A 25924-nucleotide genomic window follows, 5' to 3' on the forward strand; every position below is an offset into this window, starting at 1 on the left:
ACTCCGGCTAAACCAACGCCACGAGAGCTCAAGCCTCTCTCCGATATCGATGACCAACAAGGACTAAGATTTCAAATTCCATTTATATTTTTCTATAGACCTAATCTTACAAGTAATCTTGACCCGGTCAAAGTTATAAAGAAAGCCCTAGCCGAGGCACTGGTTTACTACTATCCGTTCGCTGGTAGGCTCCGAGAACTTTCCAACCAGAAACTCGCGGTGGAATGTACCGGTGAAGGCGTTTTGTTCATCGAGGCTGAAGCTGACGTTGCGCTTACAGAGTTGGAGGAAGCTGATGCGCTTCTCCCTCCTTTCCCTTGCATAAAAGAGCTTCTCTTTGACGTGGAAGGGTCAACCGATGTTCTCAACACTCCATTGCTTCTGTTTCAGGTAAATTATTTTTTTTAAAAAAGAAAAAAATTCTTAAAAAAAGTTGATTAAATTATACTATTAAAGTTGGTGAGTGTGACCAACACGCACCGTGAGTACGAAGATCAGGTAGGAATCAATGGAAGGGGCGGAAGAACCTTTGGTTAGCCGGTCTTTCTTCTTTAGGGCGGAAGAGATCTCAGCCATACGGAGACTCCTTCCGCATGATCTCCACAATACCTCATTTGAAGCGTTGTCGTCATTTTTATGGCGTTGTCGGACAATCGCGTTGAATCCTGACCCCAACACTGAGATGCGACTTATGTGCCTCATCAACTCTCGTTCCAAGCTTCTAAACCCACCGCTATCGCCGGGTTACTATGGAAACGCGTTCGTCTTCCCCCCGGCAATAGCCACAGCAAGAGATCTTATGGAGAAACCTCTTGAGTTTGCTTTGAGGTTGATACAAAAAACGAAAACCATTGTAACGGAGGACTACGTCCGCTCGGTAACAGCCCTAATGGCGACAAGAGGCCGGCCTATGTTTGTGTTGGCGGGGAACTACATAATATCTGATTTGCGACATTTTGATTTGGGAAAAGTTGAATTTGGGCCGTGGGGTAAGCCGGTGTATGGTTTCTATGTGCCGTTTGAGAATAAAAAAGGTGAGACAGGTACTGTTGTGGCGATTAGCTTGCCTGTAAGGGCGATGGAGAGGTTTATAGCAGAGCTACATGGCGTGGTGAATGTGTTTTAAGAGATGAACCAAAAATCCTAAGTCTGTTATGTCTTAGCTCTAAGAGCTGAGTCGAGAAACCATAGAAGCGACTAAAAAAAATGTTAGCCATGCCAACACTAAGAAGCGACTAAAAAAAAATGCCCAATTCAATTAAAAAAAATCATTAACCAAAAAAAAAATTATAAAAAATCTTCAGAAAACAAATAAATTAAAAAACAACAAATGAAAGATAATTCTAAAACATTTTTCTTCCCTTTTCACTACAAGAATTTTGAGTTTTAATAGCATCGGAATAACACTATCTATCAATAGTATATTTGCGCCCGTCATTATAGGTCAGACACTTTATATAGTGTTTTTTATTCTGTTATTGTATTCGTGGCTTTAATAGTGTTTGTGCGTCTGCAATTAAATATTCTATAACAGCGTTTTTAATGTGTTGTTTTAAATATTACTATAGCATTTATATAAATGTAATTGTTTTTATTTATTATTTTTTTATAATTTTATTTTAAAATTTAATATGATTTGATTGAATTTTGATTTTGATCAATTTTTTTATTATTTATTATTTGAAAAATATCCAATAAGATTGAAAGTCACAAATCCACAAACATTCTAAAGATACAAGTTCATAGTACTACATAAAACTCAAATGTGTCAGCCTCAAATGAATATAATCTTGTCATTAGGCCAAGCCACAGTGGTTCTTACTGCATCAACTATGAATTCAACTTCAGTATTTACTCTCCATACTCTACCACCATCAACCTTTGAAACCTCTACCCATACCTTGCTAGCATTGGAACCTAAAGGGACAAAATGAACCTTCTCTGCTGGATCAGTTGAAGTTACACGACCGGTTGCAACTCTCTGCCCAGAGTTATCAATATCCAACAGAATATACTTTTGTTTACCACATTTGCTGCTACTACCAGTGCTGTGACTAGCACTATATAACAAAAAATTATAACACATCATCAGAACAACAATTGCAATCAAATTTTCAACCAGTCAAACAACAATTGCAATCAAACTTACTTGACTTGATTTCCTGGTTGATTCATCTGTTGGAAGTGGTTCGATTATGTTTATCTTATCAATAGGCCATGCTATGGTCTCATATAGTGCATCACCCATGATTGAGAATTCAGGCATTGGTTTCCATAAATAAGCATCAGGGTTTACCACTAGCTGGACCTTAACAACTGCAGCATTTGGTCCCAGTGCAATATCGTTCACCAAATGTTTAGGATCAGTTGACAACAATAGACCCTCAGCAATCAAATCAACATTTACATTCCAATAATCAAAGATGTGAACTCTTCCTAGTGATGCATCTGTTTGCTAACGAGTCGCAAAAAATATACAATCAATATTAGTAATCTAATTAACATTATTATAGAGGGAAACACAGCAGTCGTAATTTACCTCTTCACTAGCAGTGTTAGGAGGTTGGGATAGGGGATCATCCAATATTATCTTGTCAGTGGGCCATGCGATTTTACCTCCTACAGCTTGACTAAGTGAGACAATGGTTGGAGTAGGTCTCCAAATATATGCTTCTGGGATTGATGCAGACTTCACAATTACATCTGCTGCATTAGGACCCAATGGAATGCGACCAATCTTATATGTAGGTTCACTGGAACAGTATTCTCCTTCACCAACAACTACATCATCACTCGAACACCAATCCAGTAGTTGGCACCTAATTCCTCCTTTGGTAGCATCGCTCAAGTCAGACTGTGAAACCCGATCATGACTCTGCAAGGACATGTGGACCAAAACATGCATATAAGTTGGTATCTAAATGGAAATTACATGTTAAAATTTCACATCATGGAACCAGTTAAATTTAAAATAGTTACCTTTTTACCAGCTAAGTTACTAACCACATTTTCCAAATCTGCAATCTTGGTAAGTAATTCTGCTTGAGTAGCTTCAAGCTTCTGGACATGGGAGTATCTAGTCTGTAAGAATGCCATCTTGGTAACAGTAGCGCCTCTGCCCATGCCCCTAAGTCATCCTGGTTTGTCTTTTCCAAGTACCTGACTCACAACATCGTCTCATACGGCTGGTGGTGTGAGGAATTTGACCCTTCCTCATACGTCTGAGTTTTTCACTTTTTTCCTATTCACACAAAGATATGGCCATAAGTAATATACACAAAAAGAAGTTAAATAATCAATGGGAAGTTTTAAAATAACCTTAGAAGATGTGTTATTCCTGCTATTCACCCAACTGTTCCAAGCTGATGCACATTGGATGTTGCTAGGCTTTAGTTCCTGTAAATTAACCTTCCTTTTAGTAGCTCGAATTTTTCTAGAAAGCTTAGATTTAGAAGCCCTTCACAAACCACCCATTTGCCTTAACAGTGCTTCTTTTTGCCAATCTTCTTTCAAATTGAACCTCACATGTCAGACATTGCCAAATTAAAACATTAAAAACATTTACAGGTTATTAAGATATACACTTAGTCAAGCTTACCTGAATTTCTTCCCACATTACGTCTTTTGTCCTTTCATCGAGATGTCTCCAGTCATCTAGCAGTACTGGCACATGCTCTCTCACAAGAGGACCAAGGAAAGAGGAGAGTGTCACTGATCCACTGCCAACATGCTCACCCATAGCATTAAATTCCACATCCATCTTATCGTCATCATGCTTCGCCACTTTGCGCATTCTCGTTGGACCTCTTGACTTCCTCTTTTTGTTATCGGATTGTTGTGTTTGTGTTTCAGAGGCGTTGGATTCTGCTACATGGGGTGAGTCTTCTTCTGCTTCAGTCTCATCTTTTTCTCCAACATCTTGTTCCTCTGTGTTCTTATCTCCTTCAGTTACATTTTGCATTATCTCAACACTATGATCTGGTTCAGCTGCACTATTATCTCCTTCAGTTACATGAGCCTTCTTGTTTTTCTTCTTCTTCAAGGATAATAAAGGACTCACTTCAACTCCTGCCTGGCGCTTACTGCGACAAACTACTTTAGCAGCTACAGGTTTCATCGTCTTTGGTTACCTGAAACACAATCAAGTTTTAATCAAATCTTATACTAGAACACCTTCACAATCATCCCTAACACAAAAACTATCATCATCAGTCTCATGATCTCCTAAATCTTCAATTGGCTGGACTGATGTTTGTGCAGGAACTAACTCCTCTACTGTGTCCATCATGTTGTATCCTCTTGGTGGTGCCTGCATAACAACATACCAAGGTGAGTTCTCATCATCTCTAGAGTAAAAAACTTGTTTAGCTTGCGATGCCATAATGAAAGGATCATTTAAGAATGATGTCTGATTCATATGGAGGTTGACAAGTGTGAACCCGTCTTCCTCTTTCAGTCCATTCCCTTTGTTAGCCCAACTACACCTAAATAGTGGAACCTGGAACATGTGGTAGTCCATCAATATGATTTCCTTTATCACTCCATAGAATGCTACTATGTATGCCATTTGTCTCGTATCTTTAGCACTAACTCTACACTTAGAGAATGCTTCATAAGTTACTCCACTATTCTGAGTCTTCCTCTTGACATCATCTGTTTGAAAGCGATGGCCGTTTACTACAAAACCCTTGTAAGTTTGAGCGATATGTCTTGGTCCAAAAGCTAGCCATCTCAGCCTATTAGAATGGTCCTTCGAGTTACTTGGTATCTAACAGTTAACAAAAACAATTATTTGTTTTTAACACAACCACAATCAAACTTATAACTAACAAATGATATATGACATTCTTCTAACCTTTCTTTGATCCACTGTGGGAACCTTTCATTATGATATTTCCACAATAGAGTTGAATTTTTTGCGCATCTTACATCTGTAACTTGCAGTTCTTCCAAATGCAACCTGTTTTCAATGTAGTTAGACTCAGATTTTGTAAAAGTCCAAGTTTGTAAATATAAAACTCAATCAAATTTATCCTTACTCAATATATGGTTCCATGACTGCTGTATTCATGAGAATATACCAATGAGCTATGTCTCCCTCTTTATCTGTGAGAATCTTTTCTGTGGCTTTCTGCAGTGGTCGACCTTCAAGGACATGTTCATCTACCTCAATATCTTCATTGCGAGTTAGTGTTTCTTCAACTGGAACAGACTTCTGAAGGAACTCTAAACAAAACGCAAGGCATTCACCAGCCAAGTAGCCCTCAGCCATACAAGCTTCTGGCCTTACAAAATTCTTCACAAATGCCTTTAGTGTCTTCATGTATCTACATGTACATAAGAAAACTCATTATGATGTATATAGTTACACGAACTTTAAGATCTTAAATATATAGAGCATAAAAAGTACCTCTCAAAAGGGTACATCCATCTGAAGTGTACAGGACCACCCAAGCGTGCTTCTCTTGCTAGGTGTATTGGCAGGTGAAACATAATGTCAAACAGTGAAGGTGGAAAGTATCTCTCCAACTAACACATTGTTTCCATGAACTCTAATTCTAGTGTAATTAGTTTCTCTATATCAATTACACGTTGGCACAACCTCTTGAAGTAATTGCATACTCGATTCACTACTATACGAGGTCCTTTAGGCAGGAAACCTCTCAATACCACCGGAAACAGGTTCTGCATTATGAAATGATGGTCATGTGACTTCAGACCACCAATGCTGGGAGGATCTACTGACACACAAGTGGAGATGTTGGCACAATATCCATCAAGACCTCTGAATTTGGATAACCTTCTGCACAATTTACGTTTCTCCTCCTTAGAAAGCCAATACGCAGCTGGAGGTAAGTAGGTTCTCTTCCCACGTATCTCCGCATGTAAGTTGCTTCGAATACCAATGTCTTCTAAATCTTTCCTTGCTTTCAACCCATCCTTGGATTTTCCACTATGCATCAGAATAGCTAATAGTGCATTAGACACATTCTTTTCCACGTGCATGACATCAATGTTATACCTCACAAGCAGATACTGCAACAATTATTTAAAAAGTGAAAATCAGAAACACACTATAGTAGTTAAAACTAAGAACCAAATTCAAATTTCATTATAATATCTACTAACCTTCCAATAAGGTAAGTCAAAGTAGATTGATCTTTTTTTCCACCGCCATTGATCATCGCCTTCTTCATATTCATCAGCTGAACTCACATCATCATCATCTGCTTCAACTATTTTTCTCTTGTCTTTCTTATCTAAAGGTTTACCAAATTCATTCCTAAAATCTTTAAGGCTCTCAAGTATTTCTGATCCACTCTGAATTCTATTTGCAGCACCAACCTCCACTGTGTTGTCAAACCACCCTTTCCTACGTCTGTAAGGATGCCCAGGTCTCAAACGCTTCCTGTTACCCATATATACATGTTTGCGACTGAACTTTAACCATCTATGAGGTGTATCCTTCCCACAGACAATACACGCTTGCTTCCCTTTCACTTTACATCCAGATAATGTTCCTAATGTTGGATAGTCAGTGATACTCCACAACAATATAGCTCTTAGAGTGAAACTCTCCTGCTTAAACGCGTCATAAACCTCCATACCATCATTCCATAAGTCTTTTAGGTCATCTATCAGTGGTTGTAGATATACATCAATATTGTTGCTTGGTGCGGTTGTTCCAAGTATCAACATTGACAACATGATGTTCTCTTGTTTTATACACTCCGTTGGAGCCATATTGTAATTGACTAAGAAAACCGGCCATGTTCTGTACTTGGTGTTTTGGATAGCGAACGGATTCATCCCATCAGTAGAAATTCCTAGCCTAAGGTTTCTAGCATCCCCAGCAAACTCTGGCCATTTATCGTTTACCTGGATCCAAGTCAAGGAGTCCACTGGATGCCACATTGTACAATCTTCACTAGCATTAGTGAAGTGCCAACGCAAATCCTCAGCCAACCGTTTTGATTTAAACATCCTCCTATATCTATCTTTTATTGGAAAGTACCGTAGCACCTTTTCTGGAATCCCTTTCCTCTCCTGACCGGTGAGATTATCTGTTTCCCGTCTTGATTCATTACATCTTGGACAGCTTGTTGACTCCGCATATTGATTACAATAAAGGATACAATCATTTATGCAGGCGTGAATGGAATCATAACCAAAACCAAAAAGCTTCAAAAGTCTCGGGAGACAATCCGATTTGGCAAAGACTAATAATAGAAGAATAAAACCCTAGATCGAAAGAATGAACAAGAATGAGATTTCATACAAAGAGTGAGATTTACCAGAAGAATAAAACCACAATCGAGCGAGGGGAAGCTGGAAAGACTCGCGAGACAATCCGATTTGGCAAAGACTAAGATCTGTTTTGGAGTGTGAAATTTTAGGTAATGTGACAAAGATCTGTTTGGGAGAGAAAAAAATGTGTGGGACACAGTCCGATTTCGCAAAAAGACAGTGAAAATCGAGCAAAAAAAGATAGAGGGAAGAAATGAATTTTTTTAGGGTTGGTGGGTAATTGGGGATTTTTGTCGAAAAGTGAAAAGTTTTAGCCTCCAAATTTTTCCAAGTGTTACGGGATTTAATTTTTAGTTTACCGCCTAACACTATCATAGCGTTTACTATTTGGTATTACTATTATAGCGTTTACATATACACAAACGCTATCTAAAAAATAAAGGTCTAATAACGATAGCATTATTGCCATAAACGTTATACTACTGTGCTATTAAAACTCAAAATTCTTGTAGTGTTTTCTCCACAAAATTGGTAGCCAAATTTTCAAAGTCAACGTTTCTAACCACTTCTTCATAGATATATAAGATAGAAGTCACTCAATTTTTCTTGTGACATACTGGGAAGAAGATACAATATGATCAACTTCAGTTATGAAATTTTCTTTAGCAGATGCAAGCGAAACTAGAACGGTCATCGATAAGCTATGAGATTAAATAAATAACTTCAACTGTTTTCAGAAAATCTAATACTGCTTCAATAAATATTTTAATTCTTTTGGTAAGACATTTTTTAGGACTTTAAGTTAAACAATTAAGGTGTTGAAGTAATCGTTTGTTTTTTTTAATTAATTAATTAAGCCCATGTGGGCATCTCGATGGATTCTTGAAGTCCAATAATTATTTCCTATTATAAACATACATATTTATATAAAATCTGTTAAGAGTAAATATATGCCCTTAAATTTTAATTTTTTCCAAAATTTGATGACTTAAGCAAATGTTTCTTTTTTCTAATTAACTCGAGATGTTACGTTATCAGTGAAATATATTATTGATCATATAATTAATTATTGAGTTAAAGACAAGATTTTTAGGTTGAATAATTGCAGACCACCAAGACGTAATTCTTCATAGCGGCTCCTATTGGTTTTGATTTCATGGATAGGATCGCGTGACATTCTCAAATACGCTCATGCATGGAAAAATGTGTGTAACTCTGTTCTCTATATCCAGTGGTTTATATATCATGCGCCACATGATAGACTATCTAAACCAAATTATGGGAGATTGTTATCAATGACAACCCCATAAGACACTTTTGTGTGAAGGAAAACAAATCAAGAATGGTGTTGAAAAAAGACGGACCAAAGCAGATAGTGAAGGTTGAGAAAGCTGTTGCGTGGGGACTGGGGAATCCTTTGGTGGTCCGGAGCTCTCCCCATCAGTTTCAAATAAATGAAAAAAAAAAATATGAAAAAGCAAGGATTCCATTACACGATTGAAAGAAAACAAAACTAGAAGCAGCAACGTACGTTATAATTTAGGCCCGTCAAATTCCTTCCACTCCCATTAGAGTTTTTTTTTTTTCTTTTTGGGATAATATATTTCTTTTGGTTATCACTCTATATATTCATTAAACCAATATACATAAATAGATAATCCAAAAATCACAAGATAGAGATTTATCACATTCAGGACACAATACAAAACTAGTGAGAAGTGATTTATAAAGTTATGTTTTATTTTAGTATATGCAGTGCAAAAAAAATTAAAATACTTTATAATTTTCATTATATGGAGTATATAAAATTATTACTAAGAAAATAAGTTTTAAATGCAATATATATTAGTTACTTTTGAAGAATTGTAAACTTTATCAAAACTAATTAATTACTATTTGTTTAGAGTTAAAGAAAATCATAAATAATAAAAATGGTGTACTTGTGTGCAAAAATCCTAAAAATTATTACTTAATAAGACCATGTCCACTCCAGCAATCCATATGGGTTGCTCAAAAATAAATTAATCATATAAATAATATTAAATTAATTAAAGCAACCCATTAAATACTTAAACCAAAATCATCCTTTCACTATTAAAATAATTATTTTTTATACTATTGTTTATTAATTTTCAATTGAAATAATTTTAAAATGATAGTACATTTAAAGAGTTTGATAAAACAAGTTATGGTTTTGAAGTTTACAAACTGAAAAAAAAAAATCTACAAGCAGAAAGAGAGATACAAACTAAAAGAGAGATAGAACAAGAAAGGAAAAGAAGGGATGAAAGGAAAGAGTACAATATATAGAACAACAACAACTTGACACTAAAAAAAAAACACCAAGTCACATGTCACTAGGACCAAAACAAAGGCAATGCTGCTTCAAAGGCAATGTTGCTTCAGACACCTACACAATGATTTTCTTGCCTTTCTAGATAATTGTTTGGCTCTTTGGGAGACAAAGCACACATCTGGGAGAAATCACTCCCCAAGGAGTTCATCACCACCTGGGAAGCATGCAACAAAGCGTTTCTAGCCAAATTCTTCTCCAACTCCAGAAATGCAAGGCTGCGAAATGATATCTCCAGCTTTGTTCAGAAGGGCAATGAGACATTCAGCGAGGCTTGGGAACATATCAAAGGATACACTATAAGATGCCCTCATCATGGTTTCAGCAATGCTTCATTCCTAAGTACACTATACCGAGGAGTGGTCCCAAAGATACGGATGTTGCTGGACACCACCAGCAATGAAAACTTCCTCAACAAGGATGTCGACGAAGGTTGAGATCTAGTGGAGAACTTGGCTCAATCTGATGGGCATTACAATGAGGAGTACGATCGCACTGTGCGATCCACTGGAGAGGAAGATGCCAAGTACAAGAGGGACATGAAGACCCTAAATGACAAATTGGATAAACTCCTGAACCAGCAGCAGCATGTCCATGCCATCTCAGAGGAGGAGCAGTTTCTGCAACATGATGGGGAGAATCTTGGTTTGCAGACGTGAACTACATCAACAACCACAGAGGTCACAAAGTAGGGCACATTGCCTACATCCCCAATAATCAGTATCTCAACCCACCCATTCCACACACTTCCTCATCCCTCAATTTGATCTCGATTATGCAGCAATTCTTGTCTAGTCAAAAAACCGAAGCAGTACAAATCAATACACGATTCGATGACCTCGCAAAATGGTTATCGACCAATTATCAGCAACTCCACCACAAATTTGATGCTTTAAGCTCTCGTATTCAGCTGCTTACAGATAAATCGGCTTCGACTTCAACGAGTCAGGAGTTTGCACTCGCGTAATCCCACCACCCAAAGACAAACCAGTAGGAGAAAAACAAAAAGAGAGATGATTCATCCCTCCACCTTACAAGCTACCCTTGCTATTTCCTGGAGGGTTTCGCATGGAACTTCTTGAGAAGTACAAAGCATTGTTCGAAAAACAGATGCAGGAACTCGAGCTCCGAATGCCTCTAATGGACGCCTTCACCCTGATACCTCCCTACCAGAAGTTCCTGAAGGATGCAGTGATGGAACGGATCAAGCAAGTCCAAGGAATGGTTATACTCAATCACGAGTGCAGTGCTATAATCCAAAGGACTGCAGCACCCAAGAAACTGAGCAATCCGGGGTCGTTCACATTACCTTGCTCGATTGGCCCTTTGAATTTTGGAAGATGTCTATGCGATTTGGGGGCATCAGTTAGCTTAATGCCTCTAACTGTAGCCAAACGCCTTGGGTTCGAGAAATTCAAACCAACTGACATACAACTATTTCTAGCAGACCGAACTACAAGGTTGCCAAGTGGAGTGTTGGAAGACCTGCCGGTCAAGATAGGATCAATAGACGTACCAACCGACTTCGTAGTTTTGGAAATGGATGTAGAACCAAGGGATACACTTATATTTGGACGACCATTTTTGGCCACCGTGGGGGCAATGATAGACGTGAGGAACGGGAAGATCGAGCTGAAGCTTGGGGAAGACCTCACTATGTAGTTTGATATTCAGGAAACTATGAAAAAGCCCACAATCGCTGGACAAACTTTCTTGATAGATGAACTAGAAAAACTGCGTGAGGGGACATTTGAGGAAGTGATAATCGGGGATTGTCTACAAACTGCGCTAACAAAGGATAGCGAGGTGGGATTCATACACCAAGAAAAGGATCTCTATAAGGAATTGCTCGACACCTATCGGAAAGTCATCGAACCGGAGTTAAGTGAAGATTCGGGGGAGGCTGAAGAGGAGAAGATGATGATAGACAGTCAAAGCTTGACCAACTCGGTAGTTACCTCCTGCGTCATGTCGTGCAGTTGCTCAACACCAGACCACCCAGTCACCAGCCCGATCACTACCACGATCAACACACCGAGCAAGGTGATCGAGCATCACTCTGAATCCCACCTACAAGCCTCCGATGACTGGTCCGAGTCAAAGGCACCCAAAGTAGAACAAAAACCTCTCCCGTCTGGGCTAAGGTACGCTTTCTTGGGACCTAACTCAAGTTATCCGGTTATCGTTAATTCTAGCTTGCCTGAAAAAGAGCTGAAATTGCTCTGCACTCAGTTGAGAAATTATAGAGGGGCAATAGGCTACACTCTAGATGACATCAAGGGTATATCCCCTGATCTTTGCACCCACCGGATAAACCTAGAGGATGAATCGTACTCTAGTGTAGAACCTCAACGCCAACTAAACCCGAACCTGAAGGAAGTGGTGAAAAAGGAAATTATGAAGTTGTTCGATGCTGGAGTTATCTACCCCATCTCTGACAGCACTTGGGTGTCCCCGGTGCACTGCGTTCCGAAGAAAGGAGGAATCACCATCGTCAAGAGGGACATGAAGGCCCTAAATGACAAGTTGGATAAACTCCTGAACCAGCAGCAGCATGTCCATGCCATCTCAGAGGAGGAGCAGTTTCTGCCACAAGATGGGGAGAATGCTCAGCTAGAAGATGTCAATTACATCAACAACCAAGGAGGTTACAACAAGGGGTACAACAACTACAAACAAAACCCGAACCTATCCTACCATAACCCCAATGTTTCTAATCCTCAAGACCAGGTCTACCCATCCGGAGTCCAAGGGAACCAAGGCCAGCAAAAGCCTTTTGTCCAATACAATCAAGGCTACGCTCCTAAGCAGCAGTACTCTGGCAACTACCAACCAATTGCACCACCTGGATTCCAACAACATCAAGGCCCACAAAAGCAATCCCAAGAAGCTGATCTACGCGAACTGATACAGCAGATGATACATAGTCAAGCATCGGCTGCAATGGACAATGCCAAACGATTTGAGGAAATGAGCAACAAGATCGACTCTGGGTATATTGACCTAACCCCCAAGTATGACTCTCTCAACACCAAGCTGAGGTACCTCGAAGGCCACCACAAAAACCAACCACCACCAAAGATCAACCATCTTCCAGGTAAAGTTGTTCAGAACCCAAAGGATTATGCCACTGCCCAAGCCATTTTCCTTGATGATGATTATGAGGACTACCTCACTAAGGNGTACTCTAGTGTAGAACCTCAACGCCAACTAAACCCGAACCTGAAGGAAGTGGTGAAAAAGGAAATTATGAAGTTGTTCGATGCTGGAGTTATCTACCCCATCTCTGACAGCACTTGGGTGTCCCCGGTGCACTGCGTTCCGAAGAAAGGAGGAATCACCATCGTCAAGAGGGACATGAAGGCCCTAAATGACAAGTTGGATAAACTCCTGAACCAGCAGCAGCATGTCCATGCCATCTCAGAGGAGGAGCAGTTTCTGCCACAAGATGGGGAGAATGCTCAGCTAGAAGATGTCAATTACATCAACAACCAAGGAGGTTACAACAAGGGGTACAACAACTACAAACAAAACCCGAACCTATCCTACCATAACCCCAATGTTTCTAATCCTCAAGACCAGGTCTACCCATCCGGAGTCCAAGGGAACCAAGGCCAGCAAAAGCCTTTTGTCCAATACAATCAAGGCTACGCTCCTAAGCAGCAGTACTCTGGCAACTACCAACCAATTGCACCACCTGGATTCCAACAACATCAAGGCCCACAAAAGCAATCCCAAGAAGCTGATCTACGCGAACTGATACAGCAGATGATACATAGTCAAGCATCGGCTGCAATGGACAATGCCAAACGATTTGAGGAAATGAGCAACAAGATCGACTCTGGGTATATTGACCTAACCCCCAAGTATGACTCTCTCAACACCAAGCTGAGGTACCTCGAAGGCCACCACAAAAACCAACCACCACCAAAGATCAACCATCTTCCAGGTAAAGTTGTTCAGAACCCAAAGGATTATGCCACTGCCCAAGCCATTTTCCTTGATGATGATTATGAGGACTACCTCACTAAGGACAGTGATGTTCAAGATGGGGAGGTTATGGATCATTATGGGATGAACGAGTATCAACATTACATATATGAGTATGAACGTGAGCCTTTACCCGAGGAGACTGATCGAGTTGATGATCAAGTACTGGTTCNGTTATCCGGTTATCGTTAATTCTAGCTTGCCTGAAAAAGAGCTGAAATTGCTCTGCACTCAGTTGAGAAATTATAGAGGGGCAATAGGCTACACTCTAGATGACATCAAGGGTATATCCCCTGANCATATCAACCTTAAATGCCTGCACCAGAAGAAAGAGAACTAAAGGAAAGGTTCAATGCTGCTCTTGACATCCAAATAGAGGCGCTAGCAGATCGTATGGCCAAGCGAAAAGCTCCACCTCCTAAGCTCTTGCCACCACATGAACTTCGAGAGGCAATCATCAAGGACACAACTCAGCTGGAGATTGAGGTTAAGGAAGCTGTTAAGGAGATTGGTAATAAAATTCTGAGGAGTGGGGTGTGTTTTGATCCTGAACTGCGAATCAAGGAGAAATTGGAGGATTCTCGCTGTTTTACTTTGTCATGCTCGATAGGACTTCAGATTTTCAAAAATTGCTTATGCGATCTGGGAGCTTCACTCAGCATCATGCCATTATCCATTGCTAACAAGATGGGTTTTAGCAGTTTTAAACCTAGTAGTCTGTTTCTGGTTCTAGCTGATAGAACAATCAGACACCCCATCCGCATTCTGGAAAATTTGCCTCTCAGGATTGGAAGAGTGGAAGTTCCTACTGATTTCATGATCCTTGATATGGATAAGGAACCAGATGATCCACTGATCCGTTGAAGACCATTCTTGGCAACAATAGGAGCAATAATTGAGGTTAAACAAGGCAAGATTAGAATTGAGCATGGGGAGCATTTCAAGATGGAGTTTGATGTCGAGAAAAGAATTAAAAGGCCAACCATTGATGGTTAAGCCTTTTCCACTAAGACAAAGCAGAGAAAAGTCAAACATCTTGAAGAAGTCAACACTACGTTTACTGTGGAACCTGGACAAGACTCGGAAAATCCATTGATTCAACCTGCTACAGAAGAGAGGATTCCAGAATCTCTCCCTCCTAGATCCCATGCTTAAAAGAGAATGAAGAGTCAAGTTTAGTGACTTAAAACAAGCTCACTTGGGAGGAAGTCCCAAAGGTATTCTTTATTTTGTTTTAACTCTTATTTATTTATTTTATCTTATTTTCTATTTTGTTTGCATATTTTCATTTATCTAAAAAAAAAAAGAGAATAAAAGGAAAAAGAAATTTTGGGAACCTGAGGCTCTACCCGAATTTGTACCCGACGCGCCTGATCATGTTCCCCTTCGAGTGGCGAGTGGAGTCCGAATTCCACAGCCCAAGCCCACTCTCGGCGAAACCCAAGCTGCAGCCACTTCTATTTAAAGAAGACTCTCTCTTCCCCAAGCCAAAACCGATAAGTGCTAAAAACTTTTAAACTTCTTCCTTTTTACTTCTTCTCTCTCTCAAACTCGAGTGTTCTAAAATTTTCGGGAACTAACCCTATTGATCTCGAGTCTAGCTCTTCTTTCTTTTCAAGTGTTCCACAATGGCTCCAAAGATGAAGACTTACCAAAAGAAGGGGAGCAGATCAACCTCCGCCGCTTCTAGAACCAGAGGTGATGCCGCCGAAGCTCGTGACTCCCAGGTAGGAGGAGACGTTTCGCATTCCCAACCGTTGAGTGGACGTTTTCAATCCCCAACTCAATGCTCAACCCAATCCACCACCCGAGCAAATACTCGAGCAGCCGATCGTGCAGATACCCGAGTTCTCTCTCCTGACCCAATAGCTGTTGCAATCCGCTGATCTCCTCAACGTAGGGACCTGTCTACGTCGGAGAGAACCATTACTGATCCTATGGATGTCGATTCTGATGCCGGTGGAGGAGAACCGGAGGAGATCCAATCCTCTAGGTTGAGAAGCAGAGCCGCGGTTGCAAGCTGGAAGAGACCACCCTCTGAAAGGGCTGAGAAGGTGGCCGAGAGAGCAGCTGAGGAAGAGGATCGAGACTCAGAGGAAGAGAGCCGTGACCGAGAGGAGGAGGAGAGAGAACGCACACGCCAGGCTTCGCGGAGGCTGAAGCAGAAAGAGGTGGAGACTCCGGCCAAGCTATTCAAGGTCCTTCACAAGATGAGCTTTGTAGGTAGGAACCCGTTTCCCTCACCGTTAAACAATGAAGCAGTTGGGAATCGCAAGAGACGTCGAGTTCTTGTTCGACATGTGCCACCTAGGCAAGATGATGCGAACCAACCTCGAAGCTTATGAGGAGGAGACGGTTCACTTCCTCTCCACACTGCGGTTGCACTATTTTGAAGACCACCCGCCCCTACTACCCGATGGGGGGATCGGGTTCATCACCTTCTCCGTGCGCAACAAGGAATACCGATTCACCTACAAGGAGAAGGAGAAGTTGTATGGCTTCAAGGCTGGGAGTGGGGAAAACATGGAGGTGAGCATGGTGAAGATGAAGTCCCTATGGCTGACAATAGGAGACAAGCTTCCCTACAAGTCTACAAGCTCCAAATCTGCTCAAATAAGGAGCCCTATTTTGAGGTACTTTCACAAGTCTCTAGCTTGTACCTTATTCGCTGGGAAGGAGACTGGGAATGTGAACGATCATGAGCTCCAGCTGCTACATGTTGCCTTGTGTGGAGTCTTAGACAATGCTAGGGGTGGTACCTTACTAGTAGGGGATGTTGCGGATACTAGCATGGTCTTTGTGCTGCTCGATTAGTTACTCTATCTGAAGTCTTGGGCAATGAAAACTGAGAGGAGGGATGGATCTGGAGAGATCTCCATAGGAGGTTTGGTCACACCAATGTTGGTATCCTGCGATGTGCCCTTGAAGGGAGTGATACATGAGCCGAGATGGTTAGACATCGACTACCTCACCCTGGTGAGAATCTTGGCTTATGAGAGGTCAAATGATATGTTCTTGTTCAAGTTTGTCCATCCAATTGCAGGAGCCATCCAATTGTAAGAGCCTACCCAACGTCGTGTGTACCAAAGTCCGACTAGGGGACAACATAGACTTCGCACCACCTTTGGAGGAGCTGTACAATCCGGAGGAGGAATCTGAAGCTGAGGGAGAGCAAGCAGAGCAAGAACTGGGAGACAACTCGGAGGAGTATGATTTTGAGGAGTATGTGTGCTCTCAAAAGCAACCTATTGGGGTGAGGGAAGCTCACAAGATGATCGGGTGGCTGAGGAGGATGAAGAAGTTCCTCGCCAAGAAATTAAAAGACCTCACTGGCTCAGTGAAGGTAATGGGAGGACAGATCAAGGAGCAACAAGATAAGGCAAGTTCTGCCTCAGCCGTCACTTTGTCTTATGCACCCACATGGATGGGAAGGAGCGGACCATTAGGAGGAATGCAAGGATTAGCACCTCCAGAGCCTCACAGGGCATCCTCCTACGAGCCCCAAGAAGAGGAGGGTGTTACCAGACCAGATAAATCGCGGAGAAGCCACTCGGACGCCCACCAGATGCCTAACCCGATGGCGTACACGATGCCATATCCGATGCACCCTTCAAGCACACATCCGGGTGACCACTAAGGTACTTTCCCTCCGCCTTATCAGATGTCTTACAAGATGCCCTACTCGATGCACTCTGCAAGCGGCTATACATGCGATCATTCGGGACCCCTTCCACCATACCCGTGGTACTACCCGATGCCATACCTGATGACCTACGCGACGCCGTACCAGATCAATCCATCAGATGCTGGTCCGAGCAGGTTGTCCGTGCGCATAACCGAGCTCTCTGATGAGCGAATCCCGGCGCCTGCTGAAGCCGGTGATGACCCTGGCTACACGTTGGCAAGTATGGAGGCTGTAACAACCTCCTTCCTCAACAACCCATGAGGTATCACATTCATCCACCTTTGTAAATAACATTGCATTTAGTTTTATTTCATTTTGTGTGATTATTGGAACCTTTTTCAGACTTTTATTTACACAGGGAATTTGAATACTTGCTCATGGTAACTCTAAAATCGGGTTAACACACCATTTTTACCAATCTTTTCGTTAACCCCATTCGTTTTCCCTACCCTTGAACCAAAACCTTCCTTTCAAACCTTGTATTGAATCGTTGAGTGAGGCCTTTTCATTGTGTTATAGGTTGTGAAACCTAGAGAGTATTGAGAACGACAAAGAACTGTCTCTTGAATTAGTTATTAGGATCGATTTAAAAAGATAGGTGGTTAGCATTATTATTTGGGGTTGGGTTGAGGAATAAAAGAGAAAATAAAGAAGGAAGTCCCTAAGGTTCGATTCAAGTAGCTCTAAGTCTCTAAGTAAAAAAAAAGAGAAAAAGATCTTGCTATAGTCTCATAGAAAATAAAGAATTTTTTTTTTTTGGGAATATTGTTAGGAGTCTAGCAAAGAAAGAAAAAGAAAAGAGAGAGAGCTAGATGTCTAAAGTTTGACCTTAGGGATTATAAAAAAAATGAAAGAGTTAAAATCAAGGATGTGGGTAGTTTTATTCTAGGGGGTTTGATAAAAAAAAAAGGGATAATGAGAAAATGGATAGATTATCAAGAGTTAAGCTTTGTACGCCCTAATTGTTCTCAATCTTAGATAGTTTTCACAACTGTCTAGCATTCCTTCTTTTGAGAGTAAGCCACCCAAAGAAATTGTTTAAAAACCACCCTACCAAAAGCCTTACCCTTGAAACCGATTGAGCTTGATTCACCTTCCATTTGAAAGAATTCGCCAAAATGCTTTAATGAATGTGAAAGAGATGGTCTTTGGAATTGCAAGTCCTTGCTGTTATTTGGAGGTTGAACTAGATCGATGCATGGTGATAAGCATAGAAAAATATTTGTAAGTATGTTGATTGATCTTAGCACCATTAAACTATCTTTAAAGACTATAGCTTGAATCCTTCGATTAGCTCCAAAGGTTATGAGTCCCAATTTAGAACCGCACCCTCCTACTTCCTTGCTAGAGGACTAGCAAGATTTAAGTTTGGGGGTCTGATAACTCTCTAATTTACATGTTTTAAGCATCCCTTTTTGTGCATATTTTGCATTGTTTTTATCTTAACCTTAGCATTTTTAGATCATTTATTGTAGGAATCCACATTTAGGCCATTTAGGGTGCTGCATTCTTGCATTTGCATATTTTGGATGAAAACAAGTGCTTAAGAGCTGAAAATGGGGAGAAACAAGGTCAAATCCGAGCATGTGCCCGAAGAACAATCCGAGAGCCTACCCGAAGTGCAACCCGAGCTCATCCTCGTGCACCCCATCGAGCAGACCCTCGGGCAGGACTGGGAAGCTAGGGTTAATGGGTTTCCATATATAAACCCCCCCTCTTCTTCCACTCGCCCTAGCACGCCGCATACCCCAAACCAGAGAGCGAGATCTTCTTAGAGAGATCTTGAGCGACTCAAACATTTTTCTATCTTTGTTAGATTTATTTTACTTCTTTATGCTAATCTTTTAGATTTCTACTATGTACTCTTCTCTTCTACTTTATATTTTAATACAATGCAACTCGTTCATCTATGCTTTTGTGTTTTCTGCAATGAGATCTGAGTAGTGAAAAAAAGTTTCTAGGGATGGGATAGACGATTTTGTGTTCTTGATCGGTTAGGATATCTTAGCTTGGTTGTTTATGTTTTATAAATTCCCTTCTAGATTGGTGTTCTTAATGCTATCAACAGATCTAAGGCGTTTTACCACCAAGAGGTGTAGATGAAATGCTTGAATCAATCAATGCTAGAGATTTACTCACTTAGCCTAAGAGATTAGATGAGTAAGGGGTTTATTGACAATAATGAATCGGTTTGTGTTGTCTGCTTGGTCATGTTTCTCCAACGAGAGTTTGGTAGGGAAGTGATTAAGGTTGATTGTTTCTATCACGAGAGTGTTTTAACAAGATTTTAGAGATTCATTGTTTAGGGAATATTTGCTTGAGGCATGTAGGACATCCATATTGGTCAGTAACACTTAGGAGTCGACTACCCCATCCTTAGGAGCTTTCGTATTTAAATAGTTTACATTTTTATTCATCACTTGATCCCTTACCTGAACAGGTACACGATCACCTGCTTCGAGTATACCTTCGAGCTGTTCTTGCTTTCCTTCTTTACTCGGTCACTCCACCCGATCCTGTACTCGAATGCTTGCGTCGAGTGCTTAGGTCGTCTAGTTCTTGTTTGTTTATTTTCTTTTAATCATTTTAGGATTGTTAGATCAACCCCATTTATTGTTTGGCTTGACTTGCATAGTTTTGATCATATCTCATCTGCTAGCATAACAACCATTTGGATTGATAACACTTTGTACTACAACTGCATAGGGAATTCATACCCTGGGTGAAAGATTTTACGTAAATCTAAGTTGAGTAACAAAGGATTTTAAGAATACTCTAAAATCTTTTAAAAAATACAAGTTCAATACCCCCTATTTAGCTTTTTAGACTCTTATGAGCATGACATGACATGTCATTAAAATTATTTTCCAATGAAAATATTTGGATTAATACATCTACAATTTCTAAGCTAATAATAATTCCTTTTGTTTTATGTCATTTTATATTTATTTTAATGAAACATATCAAACAAACACATGCGAGTTAAAACCCAACAACTTGTACAAATTACAAAAATGATTTTGAAATGATTTTGGCCCAAAATCCTAACAAAAACTTCCTAGTGAAGAAGAAATATCATAAGAAAAATATGTTGGGATGATTCTATGATAAACTAGATAACAACCCGCATTATGTGCAGAATAAATAATAACTAAACAAATTTGTTATAATTTTTATTTACAAAATTCATTATAATTATCTGTAAAAATATTATTTGAAATCTAAAACTTGTTTGTGTAGTATATATATTTTAGTTTTATTTGAATATGTAAAAATTTTGTATAATAATTAAAAATTAACCAGTATGAGTTATTATAATATCAATTTTGTATTATCACACCATATGAACTAAGAGTTCTTAAAATTTATTTTAAAGATTTTATGAAAGTATAATGAAAGGATAAAATTATGTTAGAAATATAATATAAGAAATTAATTTTGGGTGTTAGTTACTTTTTTGAAAAAAAACTGTAAATGTAAATATTATTAAAAACTGAGAGCAAATGAAAAACTAATGTTTTGAATGACCAGGGGCGGATGCATGTTGAGTGTTGTGGGTGCAATTGACACAGATAAATTGTATGTAAAACTGTTCTAATTTACATCAAAATTGTAGATATATAGCAGTTTGAACCCAACCAATTGTGAGTTTGAATCCATTTTGAACCCATCAAACAATTTTCCTAAATCCGCCACTATGAATGACACATCAGCTTTTTTGAGAAAATGCTTATCTATTAATATATAACCGATGCTTACCTTTGAATCTAATTAAAGTTGATTATTGCAAATGTTACCGTGGTAAGAAAAACAAAATCTAATTTTTAAATTTCACCAACCTATAAAAAAATCCTAAGAGTATACGTAAAATTAGAGGTGGACGTACGGTTTTCCGTTTTGGGTTGCTTCATTTTTTGGGGTTTTCAGTTTTTCAGGTTTTGAAAAGAAAAAAAAACAAATATAAATGAGAATTTGTTAGAAATACCCTTTTTAGCAAATATATGAAATTTCGTTCGGTTTTTTTTTGGTAATTCCTTTTTTGTTATCTTTATAAAATTGAGTTCAAATTAATAAACTATTACACATGAAGTAGCTGAACTAATGACAAAAAAATAAGATTTCGTAAAAGAGTTCTATCACCAAATATTATTTGATCAAACCTTGTACTGGGAAACTAATAAAGATAAAGTTATAAAAGTTTTATACTACTCCCCGATGTAAGGTTGATGGATCTTGGAAGGGTTCAGATCCTTTTGTGGGTTTGGGTTGGTGGTACTACAATAGTGAGGATACGACGCTACTCTTGGGAGAACGGAGCTTTAGAAGCAGCACTACACCCTACACTTGGAGTTACAAGCTTTGACTTGGGCTATGGATTCTCTTCTGGCGGCGGGTGTTGACTGTCAAAATTTTGAGACGGACTGTGCAATATTATTAGCGATGGTGCAGTCCTCTCATAAATTGTCCGCTTTTCCCAATCTAATGGACGATTTCAGTTTGCTCAGATCATCCTTCCCCTCCTTCACTCTTACCAGGATCCTACGTGCGTCAAATGTGAGGGCAGATTGAAACAACCCTTCCCGCTTTTTTATATATATAATATAATGACTAGTGGTCTCATATTCACTAACAACCTAACCTCAAACAATAACAGCGGATAACCAAACAATACCATTAAACCAATAAAGATTCCAACAATAAATAATCCATTAAACCAACAAAGTCAATAACCAATTCCAACATTCTACAATGTTCTATCAACTCAACTCTAGCAACCTAGCAATAGCTAGACCACAATCAATCAAGCCTCTAGAAAATCCTCCTCCTCATCGTCTTGATTCCACGATCACAGTTTGCCTTTACCTGCACCATAAACACAAATTGAGATGCATTAGTATTATCATAAACACTCAGTGAGGCAATCCTCCCATGTACTGGGCTATACACACAAACAACTAAGATTCCAATGTTAAGTTACACAAACAACACAAACAAACAAATCAAACCAGGAAAACAAGTGCCGGATAAGGTTGGTGTCGACCGACACTACCTCTCAGTGTCGATCAACACTCCTCCTTGGTGTCAACCGACACCTAACTGGTGTTCATCGACACTTACTCCACAGACGCGATCTGCTCGAGGTCGTCAAATCTCTGTTTCTAACCATCTCCAATACGTCCCAAACTCACCCAAAAGCTTCAGGAACCTATACAAACCATAACACAACCAACCCAAGCAAGAAACAACATAGAAAAAGCAAAACAAAAGAGATCTCAGGCTTCGATCAGCCATAGTCATGCACTCATCTCTTTTGCAGGAAGTTTCTGACCCAGACTGACGCCCACACACTCTTAGCAAGCTTCCAACACCCCTAGTTTCAGATCTCTCAAGAACAGTAAGCAATCTTCCTAAAAACCACCAACTCTCAAGCACTTCCTCTTTTCTTCTCTTTTCATCTCTCAAACGGCGACAAAACAAGCTTTTCTAAACCCTCAAATCGACCCTCTCCTTTTTAACACGTCGGTTAGGGACTTTAATTGAACCAAACCAAACCAAATCGATAATTTAAAACAATGTGGTCGAACCAGAAATTGCTGGTGTCGATCGACACCCACCCCCAAATCACAGATTGTCTTGCTCGTTCTTCGAGATCTTTAGTTTCTAAAATTTCTTTTGTAAACTCTTACCCTCTGGTTTGGTCAACCAATATTGGAATTAATTAAATATTTGGTTGACAACAAAAAAAAAGTTTTATACTACAACGTAGTCAAGAAAAAAAGATTTGTCAGTTTGGTCCATGCATAAATATATCATGGAATTTTGATTGAGATTTTTTTTTGTTGGTTTATTCCACAAAATATCCATCATCACACTAACAAAACGTCCATCATCACACTAATGTAAAACGAAACGAGTTACAACTTAGAATAAAAGCTTTAATCGAGTTACAAATCCTATCATCGGGTCTAATCTGAAAACCTTGCTAAGTCAAGACATTGACTATTAGTTCATCATGTGAAAACTTCTACAATGACTGGTTTAAAAACAAAAACAAAGGAGATAAAAGAGTTTCCATTGGAACAACAAAAACAATAATTAATAAAGGGACCTTCTTCTATATCCCCAACTTTGTTATTCTTCGTTCAACTTCCGGATGCATAATTCTATATCCAACCAGTCACCACGCAAGAAATGGTTCGGGATGAACATGAAATTCTGTTGAGGGACATGAAAACTCACTTCGAGAATCCTCTTCATATTTGGTGATCCATAAGACAAAGTGTGTCCATCGTCCACATTGTAGGAAACATGATATGAGTACTCTCCCACTTCTGGAGTAGATGGTGCAATGCAGCTTACAGTTAAATACACACCACACGGTTCCCTGAAACACTGCACTGCAAAAAGTAGCCTCTTCGACGTCTTTCTTTTCGATTTTCATCGTGCCACCGATGTTTATAAGGCTGCTAAAGGAAACGCCACAACAGAAGGAATCAAGCCTGAATCCTTTCGAGTGAGTAAGAGCATAGTGATTGTAGAGATCCTTGTATGGGCCAGTATAATTGCAGTCTTGTTCACGGCATGAGCATGGAGAGAAGTTGCATTCTTTCTCATGATTTGATTCTTTCCCATAAGAGGAACTCTCGGTGCAACCAAAGATGGAGTATGGGCATGGGAAAGAAACTGATTCACTACAAGAAAACAGCATAAAGCCGACAGGCATATCCATCAGTTTTCCGTCGGAAACGACGATTACCGACGAATTACAGACGTAAATGTCCGTCGGTTCTAGAGCGTCGGAAAAAATAATCCGTCGGAAATCTGTCGGAAATTACCGACTGATTTCCGACAAGACAAATACCGACGGATAACCGACAAATATGTTGATTCGATAAACCGACGGTAAATACCGACAGATTTCCGATGAATATCTTACCGACAGATTTCCGATGGATTATGTACCGACGGGTTTCCAACAGCATTATACCGACGGGTTTCCGACAGCATTATACCGACTGGTTTCCGACGGAATATTTACCGACGGGTTTCCGACAGCCCGAATACCGACGGATTTTCCGACTGATTACCGACTGATGTATTTTTTGTATTTTTTTTAAATTGCATAATTATTCAAATTTTAATATTAAAATTTTTGTTAAAATAGAAATGCTTATATAATAATATTTAAAAATTTTAGGGAAATATTATTTCGTATAAACATGGAAAATGTTCTAAAAACCGAAAACATAAATATTTTACAAAACAAAGCTAGAATTCAGAAATCTAAAAGGCAGAATGTCTTCCCGCATCTCGCTCATGAACGCTGCTAGATCCTCATCCCTCTTCTTGTTCTCCTCGTCCCTTCTTTTGTTCTCCGCTTTTTGTTCTTCCATTTCCTTTTCCAATGCTGCAATCCGAGCATCCTTCTCTTGCAGAGCTTGTTGGAACTCTTGTGTGGGAGCAAATGAGTAACCCGTTGATTGAGATAACGGGCTTTGTTAGGAGAGATTTCCAAGTCCAAAAATCCGTCCCTTGTTTTTTTCAGTTTCCTACACATTCATTTTAAAAATTATTCAAACATTTTAAAACAAAACAAAGTAAAATCAAATTTTTAAAAAAAACAAATATTACCTCATAAAAAATCTCGTTTAATTTTTCTCTTCCAAGTTAAACAGTAGAGTCCGATCCTTCAGAAGATTGTTGGGAACTGATTATCTCCTCTTGCCGCCTCCTCGAACTCTCAACAACCAGCTTAGCTCTACCATCTTGTATTTGTTTGGTCTTTTTGTTTGTATGCATATCCTCTATCAAAGTAATATGGTCTGGTACCACACCATCCCTAATAGTCTAAAAGAAGTATTTTAATTATATAAAGATTGTCTTATTAATGATAAAAAATAACAATTATACGAAATCTTAAAACTTACAAGTTGGCGTTGTCGGGTATAGGCGCTAACTGGACCATTGTTGTGGGTTGCCATGCCCAACCCGCCACGGTCGCTCCTTCTATTCTGAGAATATTTTGAGGAAAGTGAAACTGTATTTACTTCACCCCAATATTGAATCAAACCTTGGAAGAGATCATCGCTCAACCCTTTTGGCACCTTTCCTTTCTTCCACTTTTGCTTCCACTCATTCAACATCTTAGAATATTGTCTAGCAGCCGCCTTCTTAAACTCTTTTCGAACGTTGTTGGTGATATTCGGATGCCAAGTGAAATCTTGCTAAAAAAAAATAGTAAGATAATGCATTATGAGAAAAATATTATAAAACGATGTTATAAAATTAAAGTAATAAAGTTGAAAACTGTACCGCAAATTGCTTAAACCACATTTCTTGTTCTGACGAAGGCATCACTGAAAACTTTGCGTATGGTGTTTTGAGGATTCCATACATCATACGCAAAAGAGATTTTGTGATCCCATTATGCGAATCACAAAACCATGTGGTATTTGGAGCGCCATAAGGATCTAAGCGGGGGATAAGTTCTCGTCCAGGTTGAGAAACAAAATCTTCAATGGTCATCTCCATGGGAGCATGTTGTGAAGCTTGTGAATCTGGAACGGGGCTATGACGTGAATGGGAACCACTAGCTTCTCCAGCAGCGTGGTTCCCACATGTGTTTGCAACATAAGAACCATAGTTTC

General features: G+C 39.5%; 3 protein-coding genes across 3 annotated transcripts; 2 read left to right on the top strand and 1 right to left on the bottom strand.

Annotated features, from left to right (window-relative positions):
* LOC104719466 ((Z)-3-hexen-1-ol acetyltransferase-like) lies at positions 455 to 1298 on the top strand. The gene has a single exon (XM_010437401.2). It carries the CDS (start codon positions 509 to 511, stop codon positions 1124 to 1126), a length of 618 nt encoding a protein of 205 aa, XP_010435703.1. The 5' UTR covers positions 455 to 508; the 3' UTR covers positions 1127 to 1298.
* LOC109126887 lies at positions 4160 to 6984 on the bottom strand. The gene is made up of 7 exons (XM_019230780.1): positions 6130 to 6984; positions 5623 to 6036; positions 5411 to 5529; positions 5082 to 5327; positions 4930 to 4960; positions 4361 to 4768; positions 4160 to 4309 (listed from the first exon to the last, which is right to left on the bottom strand). Exons 1-7 carry the CDS (start codon positions 6982 to 6984, stop codon positions 4160 to 4162), a joined length of 2223 nt encoding a protein of 740 aa, XP_019086325.1.
* LOC104720544 lies at positions 10670 to 11263 on the top strand. The gene has a single exon (XM_010438435.1). It carries the CDS (start codon positions 10670 to 10672, stop codon positions 11261 to 11263), a length of 594 nt encoding a protein of 197 aa, XP_010436737.1.

This window comes from Camelina sativa, chromosome 10 (assembly GCF_000633955.1).
Source record: "Camelina sativa cultivar DH55 chromosome 10, Cs, whole genome shotgun sequence".
Taxonomy (NCBI): Eukaryota; Viridiplantae; Streptophyta; class Magnoliopsida; order Brassicales; family Brassicaceae; genus Camelina; species Camelina sativa.

Excerpts from the sequence above, each read along its gene's own strand:
- LOC104719466 (XM_010437401.2), top strand. The coding sequence starts at position 509 with ATGGAAGGGGCGGAAGAACCTTTGGTTAGCCGGTCTTTCTTCTTTAGG.
- LOC109126887 (XM_019230780.1), bottom strand. The coding sequence starts at position 6,984 with ATGTTTAAATCAAAACGGTTGGCTGAGGATTTGCGTTGGCACTTCACT. Across the intron at positions 5,530-5,622 it reads CTCGTATAGTAGTGAATCGA|TTGGAGAGATACTTTCCACC; the intron begins GTATGCAATTAC and ends ACAATGTGTTAG. Across the intron at positions 5,328-5,410 it reads TGGATGTACCCTTTTGAGAG|ATACATGAAGACACTAAAGG; the intron begins GTACTTTTTATG and ends ATGTACATGTAG.
- LOC104720544 (XM_010438435.1), top strand. The coding sequence starts at position 10,670 with ATGGAACTTCTTGAGAAGTACAAAGCATTGTTCGAAAAACAGATGCAG.